At 45.5% G+C, this 17,395-nt stretch overlaps 1 protein-coding gene across 1 annotated transcript in view; it reads right to left on the bottom strand.

Annotated features, from left to right (window-relative positions):
- Nucleotides 1-17,395, bottom strand: part of SASH1 (SAM and SH3 domain containing 1) — a 194,721-nt gene that overhangs the window by 75,800 nt on the left and 101,526 nt on the right. Inside the window, 1 exon segment of the mRNA XM_055309950.1 lies at nt 37-77. Within this exon segment, the coding sequence (XP_055165925.1) occupies nt 37-77 (41 nt within the window).

Here is a 17,395-nt window from a genome sequence, read left to right as displayed (position 1 = left end):
ATTTTAAGGCATTAACCCAAGAAAAGGAGTACTAACCTACAGAGCCGTCCTCTGAGTTGGACTTATGAAGAGTGTTCCTAGAAAAGAAAAACAAGTGTGATTACCAGGGAAGCCTTGCCTTTGTGGGAGGACAAAACTCCCAACTAGTCTGACCTGGCATCAACACCACTTAGCAGAGCCAGGGAAATTCTGATAGGGTATTTACCACTGGCCTTATCTAGCCAGCTGCTGCCTTTCTAGAAATACACTCATGAACCATTTGTCAGTATTTACTGAAGACTCACTCCAGGGTAAGACCTCCATTAAATGAGGGGAACAAATTTCACTGGATGATCACCGGATGATCCACTTCTGTGAACTATTAACCACATGTGAAGTTATTGCCATTGAAAAGCCTCTTGTGTAAGTGGGAAAGAGCAGATAATAGTTAAGAATAGAGACCCAGCACCACAAATGCCAGCCACTGAGGCCAGCAGGTGAGTATAGTGGTCAGCTGCAGAAGTGTAGGAAATAAGATGCTCCAAACAGAGGGGGCAGGTGGTATGCAGCTCCTGCAGTGGGTTGCTGAATCCACAGGCATGCTATCTGCCTTGCTAGAGCTACCTATATACAAAGAGAAGCCAGGAAATCTGCTTTAAAAAAAAAAAAAAAAAAAACAGCTCCACATTTGTAAGTAATGGCAAATAATTCAATGTTTTTTAAAATGTGTCCAAGTTAATCAATGCATGTCTGGGCACCAAATTTGGCCATACCCTACCCTATTCTGGCTGCTAGTTTGTGACAAATACAGACAAATCCAAATAACTTGAAACACGAACACAACCCAAAACCAAATTAATTAAATGTTTCCCTAGAAACACAAAGACCAACACCAACTTCAGGTAAGAAGGAAAGAAAACAAAGAAAGTCAAAACTAACTCTCAAAATGGTCAGAGTAGAGGTGGAACACAGTCTTTCGCTGGGTTGATCCAAAGCCTAGAGGCTAAGTTGGGTGTCCACTGCTGACAAGGAAAACCGGGAAGAAGGAATCTGCTTTGGGACAGAAGCACAGATACTCAGGGTGTTTACACCTGAATCCTCACGTCGTTCCTCTTCCAGGGAGGACAGAGGGGGCATCTGGCAAAAGTGCATTCTTGATTTAAAGAATCATGGGACGACAGAGCTTGGGAGGCCAGAACTGTGTTGCACTGAAGAGATCAGAGAAAGAGAAGAAGAAGCTGCAAATGCTGACCTGCTGGGTACCCTACAGGTGAAATAGGACCTCTAAAATTTAAGGCAACCAGAGGAAGCAAGAAGGGGCTTTCTGTTATGCAAAGCCACCTGTGCACCTGTGATAAGCCTGTGCTCTTCAGTGCAGGGTCACTGATGCTACCTGATTGAACCCGAAAGCCCAGGCCCTGCAAGCACCCTCATACCCAAAGTCTGAGAGAAGAGAACTGGCGCATAGTACTGTCAATAAGGGGAGAGGGGAGGCACTAAGACTAGAAGCAGGGGAGGCATCTCAGTTGCTGAGGATGAACGCTAGACCTGAAGTCATTATTTCCCATCACTACTAGCAGTGAACAAAGAAAATGTAAGGAAAATCTACCGTCTCATCATATTTTGCCAAGATATAGCTCCAAAGGTCTACTCTCTGCCCTCCTACCCATACAAAAATGAAAATGACTAAAGACAGGGGTGCCGGGGTGGCTCAGTTGTTTGAGTGTCTGCTTTCACTCAGGTCATGATCTCTGGGTTCTGGGATCAAGCCCCGTATCAGGCTCCCTGCTCGGTGGGGAGTCTGCTTCTCCCTCTCCCTCTGTGCTTGCTCTCACACTCTCTCTCAAGGAAATAAATATTTTTTAAAAATAGAAAATAAATGACTAAAGATATACTTACTTTAAAAAGCCATTTCAGTTCTTAATTCATTCAGCAAAAATGTACTGAGTGCCATTATGAGTCAGGTATATGGATGATTACAAAGAAATGGGACTTACGATGCAAGGAGGGCGACAAACATGAACAAAGGAGAAGTGCACTCAAGGGAGAAGTAACAGGGCAGCCCCTGTGGCTCAGCGGTTTAGCGCCGCCTTCAGCCCAGGGTCTGATCCTGGAGACCTGGAATCGAGTCCCACATCAGGCTCCCTGTATGGAGCCTGCTTCTCCCTCTGCCTGTGTCTCTGCCTCTCTCTCTCTCTCTCTGTGTCTCTCATGAATAAATAAATAAAATCTTAAAAAAAAAAAAAAGCAAAGCTTAAAAAAAAAGGGAGAAGCAACAGCAGGAGGAAGGGGAAGGCAGGGCTGGGGGTGGAGCAGGACAGAAGGAGAGAAGCAGCAGCACATCGTGGAGACCACTCAAGCCCACAGAGGTACGGGCCCGGAAAATGGCAGGTGTGAGCAGACTGTAGAGTTGGCTAGCTGGCTGGGGAATTAAAGCAGAGAATTCTTCTAAAGAAATACTATCTGTGGGGTGCATGGGTGGTGCAGTCGGTTAAGCAATCAACTCGGTTTGGGCTCAAGTGGTGACCCCAGGGTCATGAAATAGAGCCCCAAGTTGGGCTCCATGTTCAGTGTGGAGTCTGTTTGGGTTTCTCCTTCTCCCTCTGCCCCTCAACTATGCCCCCCCCCACCATGCTCTCTCACTCTAAAATAAAAAAATAAATCTTAAAAAAAAAATAAAAATAAAAAGAAACAATATTTGAGCTAAAGTCTGGGTTTCTAAATGTTTTTTCAAATTTTACTCTGTTGCATTCTGAGCTCAAAGTCATATATAATATGCATCGGTCCACCTTCCAGCACCACCAACCACAGCTTTTGCCTTACTGCTCACAGCAAAGGAAGCACCACATTTATTTTTAAAATCACTCTAAGGACGTGGAGAGTCTTGACCTAATTGCTAAAGGACCAAAGACATCAAACATCCCTAGCTCTTGATCAACTACTTAACTATGTAATAAAATACAAATATTTAGGTGAACTTTCACTTTTCCTAAAAGAAATGTTTTCATGAGGGAAATGGCCTAAAAAAAATTACTTTTCTTCAGTCCATTGCTGATTAGAATAATACCAGTTGTAAGGAATTGTACCCATCATTTAATCCAATTCCAATTTTATAGGGAACAATGACCTCCAGAAGCTACAGGAGTGGTCCAAGGTTCCATCAGCTGGTTAGAAGCCAACAAGGAGCTCTCCCCAGGCACTGGCAGCCCAGCCGTCTTCCTACCAGACACTGGACTCTTCCTCTCCAGATAAAATATATATAAAATTGTTTCTATTCTATTCTTGAAGAATTCAAAAGCTAACCTCTATTTTCCAACTCATTTCTCATTATTCCTGCCAAATGGGAATGTCTTCTACCATAAATATACTCCAGAACCCACAAGGCATAAAAAGGTAAGTTCTCACTATTACAAAGTTATCACAAAATATAAATATGTTTTCCTCTATAAAATGCTAGCTTACAAAAAAACCAAATAAAAAATAAATAAATAAATAAATAAATAAAATTCTAGCTTACAATTTTAAAGGTATTTTTTTATCTACTTTCTTCAAATAATCACACATATATAAAATTCACCATCTAGTTTGCATTTTGGATCTTTTCATTACATTTAAGAGGGGTTTCTAACGATTGTTTGCATTTCCCTCGGAGGCCAGCAGATGGCACTGCAGCTCCTCTATTCATCTTGCGGGGACAAATGGGGATTTTTTTTTTCCCCTTAACATTTCACAAGTTCACAATCTAGATACTGGCCAAAGAACAGCATGTCAGTGTTTCCTAAGTGTGAGGCTCCCCAACTCATCAGTTTGCAAAGGTGGGAAATGACACCGTAAGAAGTTTAATTTGGATGCAGTGAGTCGTCCCTGCAAACAGAGGCTGGCAGTGCAGTGATGCGAAATGCCATCTTTCTCCTTGAGACTGATTATAAGATTCATCCAGCAGGAGCAAAAATCCATGATGTAACCAAATTCCAAATTTGGATGGCAGCAGGTGGAAAGGGTCATTTACTGATCTCCTGGTGGAAGAAATTAATGCTCAGGAGTCCATTCCAAAGAGGCCTCCTCCTCCTCAGAGCACCTTGCAGCCAGACGCCGCAGGCCTAGGAATGGCTGTGCTGGAAGCAGGTTTGCCAGCCCCTCTCCATCACTTTCACTGTTACCAGGGTAAAAAGAATGGGAACTTCAGCCCCGTTTGCTTGCCGGTTTCTACGCCTAGGAATCATTAGGACGCAGTAATTAGCATCTACTTAAGCACTGAGTAATAGGAGTATTGCATTTTGTCTCTGAATTCAATCTTAGAAGTACCTTTTCCTCAATAACTACTACTAATAGATCCCAAGTATAAGTGATTTTTCCTCAATCCCTAAACTACTTTAGCCCTCCCTGAACTCAAATTCATTTAAGAAAATTCAATAAAGAATTTATGAATCAGATTAAAAAAAAATTTAAGGGATAGCATCCCAACACTTAACCAGTTTCTTTCATCCTACCTTAGTCTTTAGCAAATTCTTTGTTCAACTGTTTCGTTCCTTTCTTTTCACTCACTCATTCATTCATTCATTCATTCAGGCAGTCTTTACTTCCTTCAATAAACATTTATCCAACTCCCATTATGAGTCTGGCATCCTTTGAGGTATTGAGAATGTAGCAATAAACAGGACAGGTAAAATCCCTGTTCTCTCGGAACTAAGGATGGGGGGGATGGAGAAGTGAGGCGGGGGGGTGGGGCGCAGGTCAAGAAGTGGGGAGAGTTTTGGATGGGATGGACAGAGAAGGTGTCTCTGAAGAGGTGACAAGTGAATAGAGATGTAAGTGATGAGCTGGCATGACAGGCACTCACCCGGATGGGGAAGGCTGGATAGGGAAAGAGCAGAGGAAGAAAGCAAGAGGTCTACTCTGCACATACTCAGTTTGAGGTGCTTCCTGAATACTTCTGTAGAGATCAGATTTTGGAAGTCACTTGCACGTTCAAGTCACTAGGAGACCAACTGAACACAATGAAGAGAAGTGGCATGAGGACTGGGCTCAAGGGAATCCAATCTCAGGGTCAGGAAGTGAAGCAGTAGTGGGACTTAGGAGAAGTAGTCAGTGGGGAGAAGGAAAACCATGAGTATGCTTTTACCTTTTCTGGTTAAAATAATATTAAAATTGATTTTATACAAACTATATCACTGCCTCCAATGTCATACAGGGTAAATCTAGTCGCTCTATTTTCTTTTCTCTTGAATCTGTTGCTTCACAGAAGGGATCTCCATGAGGCCACAGAGAAGGAGAAACACAAAGGCTAGAATGAAATTCATTTGAAAGGAATTCTATGTCTTAAAAAAATAACACTCTGATTGGCAACCCCCATCAAAGAACACTCCCTGAGACTGGGGAGTGATGATGTGGCTAAGGACACAAGGCCAGGCAGGGACATACTGGGCTGCGAAGCCACATCTCTGACACCAGAGGAGCCTAGGGCGTCACCCACTGCACCATACCATTTCTCATTTACGGAACAGAAATTCATATTACGTCACATACATACTGAACCTGTTTATTGGGTGAATTACAAAAACGATACTTGGAAGAACCTGTGAAGACTGGGCATGATCTCAACACCCAAAATGAACATGGCCTCTGGGTTTATTAGAACTAAGTATTTCAAGAACACTGCAGGACCTGGTTGTGCTGCTGTTGTATGATCTGTCTGCTTGTTGAAGGAAAAGAGGTCACGTACTTTGGCTCAGGCTCATTTTTCTTCCTATGTCTATTTATATACAAAGACTCTTAGGTACCTCCAGGCAAAGACAACTCTGTCTCTTTGCGGTACACTTACTCTGGCACATCGGAGAAATGTACCGAATGCCCAAGCATAAAGGAATTCCTAAAATAGACTTCATGTTTTTGTTTTGATGGCCTGTCCAGAAACTTCATAACCAAGCCAAAAAGAAAAAAAAGAAAAAGAAAAGAAAAACAGCTATAATCTAATTTCTACGAAAGCAACATGTGTTATATGTTACTGGAAAACCTATACTTAAGAGATTTTTAAGTTTCCTTTATCTTGAGTCTCCGGAAATACACTTCTTCATTAGTTTCTTTCCTGCTGAATTTTGAATCAGGGCTTTCGCTGTGTCTGGGTCTTTTCCTGCATCATTCCAGGCCTGCCAAGGCAGTCCCCAAACACAGTGGCATTTTCCTCAAGATGTAGGAAAAGGACTAAGACATCTGTGCTATTGAATTGTGAGTGGAAGGAGGCGGAAAGAAGGTAGAAGGGTCATCCTTTTTAGTAGTTGATTTTTTTCTTATATGTAGCTTATTCCTTATAAATTGATACGCCTTCCTTAAATATGACTAACTCCTTACATATTCACATGTTGCTTATTTAGTGACAAATCATTATGCATAAAATAGGTAATTCCTTACTTTGATATTTCTTGTTATCCTTTGGCTACCAGAGATACTTTTCATCACAGGAACATATCTCCCCTATTTCATAAAAATATATATGAAACAAAATTCTGTATACACTATTTACTGTCTGCTATAAAAATTCAAGGGTCAGCCCTTCCCCAGCCCTGGGGCCAGGACCAGGGTGAGGGAGGACAGACACAAGGGGTCTGCACAGCTAGTGGTGCTGACTCTCAGGGTGAGGCAGCTGTAGGGAGTGAGCACCTCCTCCAACTCTGTGTTGTGTCTCTCTGGCTCTCCCCCTAGATCTGGCCCTTCCCAGGCAACAGCTGCTCGATTTGCATGCACATAATGGAACTTAACCTGAAAACTTACTGGCTCGGACTGAAGGTAATTCTATTGCTCAAATCTGGTATGTTAGAACTGCAAGATTATTCACTATCAATGATAAGGTTGGTTATCATTGGATAAGGACGTTTTGTTACACTGGTACAAGGACAGTCACCTTTATACACGATTAAGGCAGGCGTCTGAAGTACCAAACCCAAGGCAAACCCATGACCTGCCACAGCATAAGCCAGGTGCTCACACACTCAGGAGTCAGGCACACCTGTGGCAGCACTGCCACAAATCTAAGCCCTTTTTCCTTGTTATGTGAAGTAGCGATGACAAACACAGGGCCTACTTTACTGGGCCGTTATGAGAATTACGCAATCCTGGCGCTGGGTGAGTTTCCAATAAATGTGACCTCTTTTAATATTCATGGGGGCCCCAAACAGATGACTGCTTTTGGTCCCTGCATAGAATGCTCGATCCTCATTCCACTCAGCACTGCCACCACACAGCCCTATTCTAGACTCTAGCAGTTTCTAAATTGTCAGTTCCTCCTTTTAATTTTTTTAACATTAACTTCCCTCAAATAATTTGGATGGCCATGACAATTCCTCTTCTCAACTGCACTCTATACAAGCAATTCATGTTTTCTCACAATCCATTGTTTTTCTCACAATAATGATTGAACATGATGTCATCAGTTCTTTATTCACATTCCCCAGCACCACAGTCCTCCCATTTGCTGATAACTTATTGTCCTCCTTAAGCAGTAAGAGCAACCAATTTAGCTATTGCAGACAGCACAGGGTACACTAAATAGTTTTTTGTGGATGTTGAGCTTTCAATAGAGACGTATACCATGGGAAGTGGTTTGGAGGCACCCACCATGTGGTATTAACTCTCCCAAATGAGTCGCAGTGATGTGTGGAGACGGTCTCAAAACAATACCATCCAATGTTCATTTCGAATTTGAAGAGGCCCTCTTGACACACCCTTAGGTGATCAAATGTTCACCCTCAGAAAGTGCTGAAAGGACATTTTAAAAGTTTGATATTTCCAGCCATGAGTTTTGATATTTTTGACTTTTTTCTGCCTCACTCCCCCCCTTTTTTTTCTATCTCTGGTTGAAAAATGTCATTAGAATCACTGTAGGTGAGCCTATTCCTTCCACATGTCTCGAAAGGGTATCTTATTCAGAAAAATACAGAGTCATGTAGGTATGCAACTTTATTTCTAACAATGGCTTTTGTTGTTTCAATCTCTCGCTAAAAGTATGTGGAAATTCTAAGTATCCAAACACCACCTCTTCTGCTGCAAATCAAGCCCCCCCCTTCAACATTAACTTCCCCCAAATAGCTAGGATGGACATAGTGACTCCTCTTCCACTTCTCAATTGCGCTATACAAAAGCAATCCATGTTTCTCTTAGAATTAAAACACACACACACACACACGATTGAACATGATGTCAAGGTAAAGATGTATGGGCAGATGTTGGTATCCAAATGTGAATGAATGACATTTCCTACAGCTCACTACTCAGGAAGCTGCCTAGCACCATGGCTCACAATGTGGGCTCTGGAGCCCAGTCACCAGTGTTCAAAGCCCAGTTCTACCATTTACCAACCAGCAACTTTGGACAAATTACTTTGTCCCAGTAAATATCAGTTTCCTACTATGCAAGACAGAGACAATATTACCTATCATGTAGATTTTCTAGAGGTTTCCGTGAACTATGGACTTTCATGGTATTTAGAACACCCTGTACATGCAAAGCGCCACCAACAAGAAGCTAATGATTAGGACTGCTGGCCTTTTCTTTCAACCAGCTCTCCTTGTGGAGTCAAGTGTCTTTCGGTCCTGCTCAGAGTATACTTCAGTTTGTTGACGTGCAAGGGGCTGGTTCCTTGGCACCTCAGTGGTGGCCAAAAAAGGCTCATCCTTGGTGAATCTGAAAATCCATCCCAAAGGCGCACTGGAAGAGATTTGTGCCCTTCCATTCATTGAATGGTAATTTGTACCAAAAGCTAAAAATGCAGGACACTGGCAGAAGTGTAAGTATCCTGCCTAGAAAGTGGCCAAATGTCATCTCTCCACAGCAGAGAGCCATGACATGCTTGTGCCACAACCTCACTTAGGCCAGGACTATACAAGTGCAGAAGTGCGGAGCTGGACATGCTCGCAGATGCGGGCTTATGGCAGAGAGAATCAAATCTGAGATGCATACAGTCATCTTCCAAGATTTCCAAAACCCTCCCAGTGGGCCATGTCTTGTCCACCTGGGACATATTGTTCTTTGTCGCCTCACAGGTCTGGCCTATCTGAGAAAGTTGATAAAAACTTGCTGTATGGATGGCAGCTTTGATGCTGTAACACTTCTGAAAGTAATCACATATACCCCAGCCTTGAGAAGCTAACAGATGCCTTCCTGATTCTGCAAGTTTAGTAACCAGACAGAATGTCCCCATGACAGACTAGATGGTGTCTGTAACTATTTTTTAGATAAATTCAGTTAAGTTTAGGAACTGATCAGTCTCCTATCAAAACAACCAACCAGAATTTTTGGTTTGGTATCTACTGTTTGGTATAGATAATGAAGCTGTCTGCAGCCTGAGGAAGGAAACATAAACAACACGGTTCATACCTTCCAGGAGTTTACAACATAATAAGGTAGATTATATCGACGTGCTGCAAGATAAGAATGGCTGAGTGAGTGGCTCTAGCTGGCAGGGCCAGCTGCCTCCCATTCCAATATCCCTCTTATCTTCCTCCTTACTAAAAGAACCCTGATTTTGTTGGGGTAGCAGGGTACCCTGTTAAAACACTTACTTCTCCACACTCCCTTGCAACTAACAGAGGCCAAGTGTCAGCATCTGATCGAGAAGATACAGCTGAAAATTCACAGTGAGGTGTTTCTGGGAAAGCTAGTGTTTCATAATGTAAAAGACTCACTCACTTTTTAATGTGTCTTGCCCTTCACCCCTCCCGTTGGTCCTTCCTGAAACATGGGCACAAGGCCCAAACAGTCATCATTTTATCAGAAGGAAAAAAATCATGTATTAAAAATGGTGGAGAGGAAATACTTCCTTGAGCAGCTGTGTTTCCTGGAACAGTCACCTCCAGACTCCTTGCTGTATGGAGAAAATAGGCTACCATTTGCCTCAACACTGTAGTCAGGTTCAGTTACATACAACTGAGTATAATCCTAACAGATTCAGTGGTCAGGTAGTAAAAATGACCAGCCACACCTGGGTGGCTCCATTGGTTAAGCATCTGACTCTTGATTTTGGTTTGGGTCATGATCTTGGGGATGGGGGCCTAAGATCAAGCTCCACTCTGGGCATGGAGCCTGCTTGGGATTCTCGCTCTCCCTCTCTCACCTACTGCCCTCCCCACCATGTGTGTGCTTTCTCTCTCTCTCAAAAAAAGAAGTAAAAATGGCCAACTTAAGCATTGGTCTGGTTTTCCCAAGTGCATTTGTATCTGTCTCATTGTATTTTCAGCTCCTAGAGACCCAGACCTGAAAAGCCCCATCATACAGATCAAGAAATGGAGGCCTGGTGAGTTCATACAAGTGACTTATCCAATTGCAAGTCAGAGAGCTGGGGCTCAGCTCTTCTGGCCCCAATCCGATGCTCATCCTACTAAAACACCAGATTCATGAAGCCAGGAGCATCTCCTGTCTGAATCACCACTGGATTCACGGTGCCAGGTACAGAGCCTGAAGTGTGTGTGTCTATATTCTCTAATTATGGGCACTGAAAGCACAATTTAAGTTAGCAACTTGGCCACTGCTGTCTGCAGATGCAGGTCAAGCTCTGATTTTTGACGTTTCCTCAACAGAACCACAAAGGTGTTGAACAAAAGGGAAATTTAAACTCCTCCTCTGTTTCTTCTGCTTTTGGTGCAGCCACTGAAAACTAATGCCTTCCTTTTAGAGCCTCAACGTGAATCTGAAATTTTATTGAGGTCCATCTTAAGAATTACTGAATTACTATCAAAAGCAAAATAAAACAGGATTTTAGGACATTGTTTTTTTTTTTAAGACTTTATTTATTTATTCATGAGAGAGAGAGAGGCAGAGACACAGGCAGAGGGAGAAGCAGGCTCCATGCAGGGAGTCCGATGTGGGACTCAAACCCTGGAATCCAGGATCATCACGCCCTGGGCCAAAGGCAGGCGCTTATACCACTGAGCCACCCAGGCTGCCCTAGGACATTGGTTTTACCACAAAAGCTAATTTTTATAAAATAAGAAAAGAAGTAGATGTGTCTACATTTTCTAATGTTGGCTACTTATTCTGTAAATGATGCAAAATTATTCTTCCCTTCTATTTCCCCGTTAAAATTTAGTGCATTCCAGGCACCTGGGTGGCACAGTGAGTTAAGTGTCAGTTTCGGCTCAGCTCATGATCTCGGGGTCATGGGACCCAGCCCTGCACCGGGCTCCCTGCTCAGCACAGAGTCTGCTTGGGACTCTCTCCCTCTGCCTCTGCCCTTCCCCGCTGTGTCTGCATGTGCATGCACTCTCTCGTAAATAAATACATCTTTAAAAAAATAACAAAATTTGGTGCACCCATGTAACACATCTGTGGTCCAAGAAAGGGTTTTCTGCAAGGAAATGTGCTGAGATGTGAGGCCAGCTGGATGGACAGGGAAGCACCTGCATGTCCCCGTGGAAGGCCGTGGTTGTCGGGGTGCGTGGTACGGGCTCAGCTCAGAACAGCTATGGGAACGGGCTGCCACGCCGCCTGGTACAGGGTGCATGTGGGGTCATTTATGCCAGCGGAGGCTGGCACGGTTAGCAAACCCAGCCTTTGAGATTCCTATCAAATGTGCATAAACCTGCAGGGAAAGCCAGGCTGCAGAGAGCCGGCCCGAGAGCCTCAGCCTCAGCAGTGGGGAAAGGGGAGAAAGGAGATGGCAGGAAGAAGAGAGGCTCCATTCAATTATCTCCTCAGTCTGTTTCCATGGCAATGGCTCCGGAAGCGGGTCAGAACTTTCTCAGTGGAAACAAACAGCGGCTCATTCACACCGCCCGTCCAGGCTGGCCGCGGCCGCTGTGCTGTCTGGGCGCAGGGGTCCGGGCTGCCCGCCTCGCCTCTGGCAGCCGCTCCGGGAGCAGGGGCGCCGAGGCCGCCCGAGGGCTGGAGGAGCTGCGGGCTCGGAGGGCCCTTCCTCGCCTTGCAGGTCACACGCTGGAGGCACAGAGGCGGGCCACCATCCGGGGCATGGCTGTGGGAGCCGCCTGCCTGCCCTACTTCTCCTGGCGGGTGGCACAAAGGATTGGGTCCTTTCCACGGCGACTGATGCCACAGCCCCACTTTCAACTCCTTCAGACACAGCTGATGGAAAATTTTTATGTTACAAACACCATAAAGATGGGAACTCGGGCTTTCCTGTCTTCTCAGATTCAGATCTTTCTCTTTTTTTTTTTTTAACTGAGAAATAACTGACATATGACGCATTAGTTCTAAGAGGAAAGCATAATGAGTTGATACTTGTATACGTTGTGAAATGACCACCCCGATAAGTCTAGTTAACTTCCGTCACCATTCAGATCTCACTTTTAAATTCTCACACATGTCCTCTGTGACACCCACGTGCACTGTACTCTGACTCTGCTCGCGGGTCTCACTTTGCTCTCGGATTGCTTCACACCCTTCCCCTTTCGGATCCTCAAGTGACGCACCAGCACCTGACACAGGCACCAGGAAGCAGTGCCAAGGTCACTATGACAACAAACATCCTCTACCAGCCACAGCTGGGTGCCACCACCCCTTCCCATGCGTGAGTGAGATGTGCAGCAGAAGCAGAGAGTGTCAATCCAAAGGAAAAGAAACAGGTTTTGGTGGTAATTTGTAACACCACGCTGGCTGCCTAAGAACCTCCTAGAAAACTTGGTAGAGACTCTAGAGTTCCACATCTCAGCCACATCCAGAGAAGTCAATGCATTAGGTCTTTCCAACAAGCTCTCCAGCTAGCTGATGTATAGGTATACTTGCGACCACCAGTTTAACACAGGAGACACTGGGAACATATTCCCCACCCTTCCTTCTCCATTTCCTCCTTGTACCCTTCTATGCCAAGATCTCCCAAATCTAGTAAGCAGGGTCACACATGAAGTCAGAAGAGAATTCAGAACACAAGAATACAGTAAGATCAAATAAGCAGCCAAGCTTGTAGACAAGATGTTGGGGGCCAGGGTTAGGGTTGAGTGCCACATATCCATCCATAGTACTTGGCATACAGGAAACACTCCTTAACCACTGAAAGAAGGGGGGCACCTGGGTGGCTCAGATGGTTAAGCGTCTGCCTTTGGTTCAGGTCATGATCCGAGGGTCCTAGGATCATGTCCCACATCAGGCTTCTGGCTCAGCAGGGAGTCTGCTTCTCCCTCTTCCTCTTTCCTCTGCCTCTTTTCTCCCCCCTGTTCATGCTCTGTCTCAAATGAATAAAGTCTTTTAAAAAATGAATGAAGAAAATTTCAGTGAGATGGAAGAATTTAAAAACCAGAAGCCCCATAAAGGTTCTGGCAAGTTTCAGACTTATAGGATCTGTCCGCTGGATCCCTGGTCTCCCTGTCCTCTTGCATTGACAAGGGTCCTTCTAACACACAATACCCACCCCTGAGCTGCTGTGAAGACCTCCCATGGGCTGGCCCTGGGGCTGCACAGATTCTGAAGCACTTGCCCACCCTCCAGGTGATGTGCTCACACACCTCTGCACACCCTGGCTTCTGCCTGGGATTCCTTTCCCCTCCAATTTTGCCTACGAAACCCCCAACCATTCCCATGGTGCTCATTCCTTTGGGCACCTGTGGTGATCTGTAGCCTGTCAACTTAGCCCAGCTGGATCACATCTCCCAGAATTCCCTCCCCTGCCATGTGCTGGATCAGCATGAGTCACGTGAGATATTTCATGGGAGATGTAGAGAGCAGAGGCAAAGTGGCTATCTTCTTTCTATGCTTCAAAGCCAGTGCAGGGCATGAGGCCCTGTGCTCACTGACACATGTCATTGCGTGGCACCGGGGTCACTCGATGGCATGGGACAGCAGCTGGGCCCACCGTGCTGAAGTTCCTGCCGAGTCTGCTCTTTAGGTACTCTGAGTCCCCGGCCTATGGCTGGTGAGCAACTTGGGAAGGATGCCAGCTCCTCCTGCAGGTTCCTGGTGAGTTGAAATTGGACACTTGCATGGAGGTGGTGAGAGAGGATGTGTCTACATTTGCAGGTGGCAGTTTTCCTCTTTCCCTGCTTTGCCTGTATCTTTTTTTGCTCTGCATGCCAGTCCTGCTGATGTCAGGCCACATCATCGGACACGGAAGAAACAGCCTCACCTGGGCTGTGGAACCCAGCAACACAAGCAGTCACCTGGAAAACCCTGCAATAACGTCCCCTTAACGTCTTCTTCTCCAACAGAAGCCTGTATGATACCGAACTTAAGTGTCTGCAGCCTATGCCTGTCCCCCGGGCGCCTGACTGGCCCTGCTATTGCACTCATGGTCTCGTGACTTCTGCAGGTCATCAGAGGATAGCTACCTTCCCAACCCACTCATCTTTCCAGCACCTAGCCAATTCGTCCACACTGCAGAAATCTAGACAATGTTTATTCACTTCCCCTTCATGGCTCCCTGGCCCATCACTGGTTTTTCCTGACGCACCAGTCCCTGGTCTGTGTGGCGGCATCTGTGATAAGAGGCAGATAAATGGATCTGGGCTGGAATTCCACCTCTGCCTTGCCCCAGCTTTGTGATCATGATCTTGGTAAGTCATTTAGACTTACTGACCCCCCACTCTACCCCACCCCATTTCCCTCACTGTTAACTACCATTTCCTTTGTACTATATAGCTGTATGTATGGGTCTGGCCTGTTCCTGCCAGGACAGGATTGCTATTTATTTACTGGTGGCCTCTCTCCACTACCCTGCCCCCCCCCCCGACCCCCGCCTAGCCCAGTGTCCTGTTCACCGCTCCTGAAGGAGACAGAAGAAATTGCAGCCCCCTCGCATCCTAAATACTTCCTGGCAGCAGTAGCCTGTCTCCAGCCACTGCACACACCCTGCCGCCAGGAGGGCCGCGGCCCCGACGTGTGGACTCCAGCTGGGGCTAAGCAGCTGGGGCTCACTCACCAGATGAAGTGAAGGGCAACAGAGTTTGCAGTGGGAAACAGCTGAGGTGGAGAATTCTAGCACAGCTGCTCCTACCCCCGAGCTCCTGCATTCTGGAATGTTGAGCCCCTCAAATATGCTATGTGATGGAGCACACATGTGTGCAGACACAGATCCGCCCACACAAACACATACTTCACGTTGCAACTGCGCAAGCTCTATGAGAATGCTTGTCTCCTATCATCCCCTCTTTGGGGAATGAAAGAAAGAGTAAATCTCATGTAGGAATGGTGTATTTTAAGTGGCTAGGGTCATTGATGAGCTCTGTGTAGGACACTATGTATTATGAGAGAAGATGAAAACCACAGACACACACCATCATTGCTAATGGTAGTTACGGAGGTTGAGGAGAGAGAGCAAGCGAAGTGTGAGTCCCCATCGCATGCCAGGCACTGTGCTGGGTATTTCACACAACCACCCTCAGAAAGAACTTTTATTGGGCAGACATTATGGGTTAGGGAACCTGCGGCTTAGAGAATTTAGGTAAATTGTTCCCAATCCCACAACCAGCAGAGCTTAACTTCAGGCTCAGATTAACAGCATAGCAGCAACATGTGGACAGTCCACCCATAACTGGTCGGTTCAGGGCATGCTTTGGACTGGGTCAGAGAATGAAAGGAGACCACCTGACTCAGACTCATCACTGAGCAGCTGAAGTCGGGAGGGGTGGCATGATACAGATGACCATCACAGACAGCGAGTACACTGAAAGCTCCAGTCCCTTGGACAGTGACCTGGCCCTCATGCCCACAGCCTGGGTGATGGCTACTGGCAAAGTGATCAAAGGGAAAGAATACATAATAAACATACTAATCTAATGCCTGGCTCTTGGTATAGCCCACCCATTTTCTGAAACCTAAGCTTGCCCTTCTACCTATACTTCCCACCCCAGTGAGCTCAAACAATGGCAGTCCAAGTGACCTCTGGTTCCCTTTGTGGCTCTGTGCTCACAAGCTGAGGGCCAACCTCCTTCTCCTGGGAGGACAGTGAGCACATAGTGAGGACACATCCATCTGAACAGGGTAGAACCACCTTATGAACTATTCTGAAGGACACACCTCTACGTGGCTTCCTCGTCCCAGTGCACACATGCATGTCTCCCACGAGGAAAGATCTGGCATTCTCCCCACAACCCACAGTCCTGCCACAAACAGGATGTGGAAACAGGATGCATTCGTCTCAGCTCCAGGGGACACAGCTTGACCTGGATTTCCCAGCAAACTTGCAGACCTCATCAGCAATTCTTAGTGAATCTAGCCTGTTCCAAAGGAGGATTAATGACTGCACAGCCTGTGGGTTTCTGGTGCTTACTTCTACAAAGGAGAATGAGCAGAGAGAGCCCCACCTTGTCAGACGGAGAAATACACATAACCACAGACAGCAGACCCTGTTTTCGGGGGCATCCACGAGGGATGGGGCCTGAGCCCGTCACCTCTCAACCCTGTCTTCAGGAAGGAGAGACTTTCTTGTTGAGGAAGAGGGCAGAGATCCCCAGTAGGAAACAACTTACTGAAAGGAGAAAAATGCCTTACACATTTCAAGGAGGCTGGAGACAAAGTTCAAGAACTGGATTCAAAGTTCTACTCTTAATAGAGCCATAGCAAACCAATTTTCTTTCAAAAATGCACTCCTATTTCTATGAAATGTCCAGAACAGGCAATTCTAGAGAGACAGAAATTAGATCAGTGATTGCTTAAGGGAACGGGGGTCATCAGGAGATGGAGGAGTGAGAGTTACAGGGTTTCTTTTTGGGGTGATCAAAAGGTTCTCAAATTGACTCTGGCGATGGTGGCACAAGTCTGTGAATATGCTACACACTTTGCTTTGTATACTTTAAATAGGTCACTTACATGGCACGTACGTACACTGTATCTCAATAAAGCCAATTTAAAAACAACTAAATGGGGACACCTGGGTAGCTCAGTGATTGAGCATCTGCTTTGGCTCCGGTCGTGATCCCGGGGTCCTGGGATCCAGTCCTGCATCAGGCTCCTTGCAGGGAGACTGCTTCTCCCTCTGCCTATGTCTCTGCTTCTCTGTGTCTCTTGTGAATGAATAAATAAAATCTTTTTAAAAATTAATAAAAAATAAAAAACAACTAAACAGATGACTACACATCAACCTGTATTCAAATCTTCACAGCAACATATTCATAATAGCCAAAAAGTCAAAAGAGCCAAGTGTCCACCAATCAATAAATGGATAAACAAAATGTAGCATATTCATACAACAAAAAGGAATGAACATGGATGAGCACTAAGAACATTATGCTAACGAAATCCATCATTTAAAACACATATGACTCTTTGGGGTGCCTGAGGGATCAGTCAGTTAAGCATCTAACTCTTGATTTTGGCTCAGGTCACGATCTCAGGGTTAAGGTCCAGCCCCATCTCTGGCTCTGCACTCACTGGGGAGTCTGCTTGAGATTCTCTCTGTCTTCTTCTCCTTCAGCCCCTCCCATCCTTCTGTCTCCCTCTCTAAATGAATGAATGAATGAATGAATGAATGAATGAATGAATG

This window comes from Nyctereutes procyonoides, unplaced genomic scaffold, assembly GCF_905146905.1.
Source record: "Nyctereutes procyonoides isolate TBG_1078 unplaced genomic scaffold, NYPRO_anot_genome, whole genome shotgun sequence".
NCBI lineage: Eukaryota > Metazoa > Chordata > Mammalia > Carnivora > Canidae > Nyctereutes > Nyctereutes procyonoides.
Note: the sequence above shows the minus strand (reverse complement) of the source record. Positions and strands in the feature narration are given on the sequence as shown.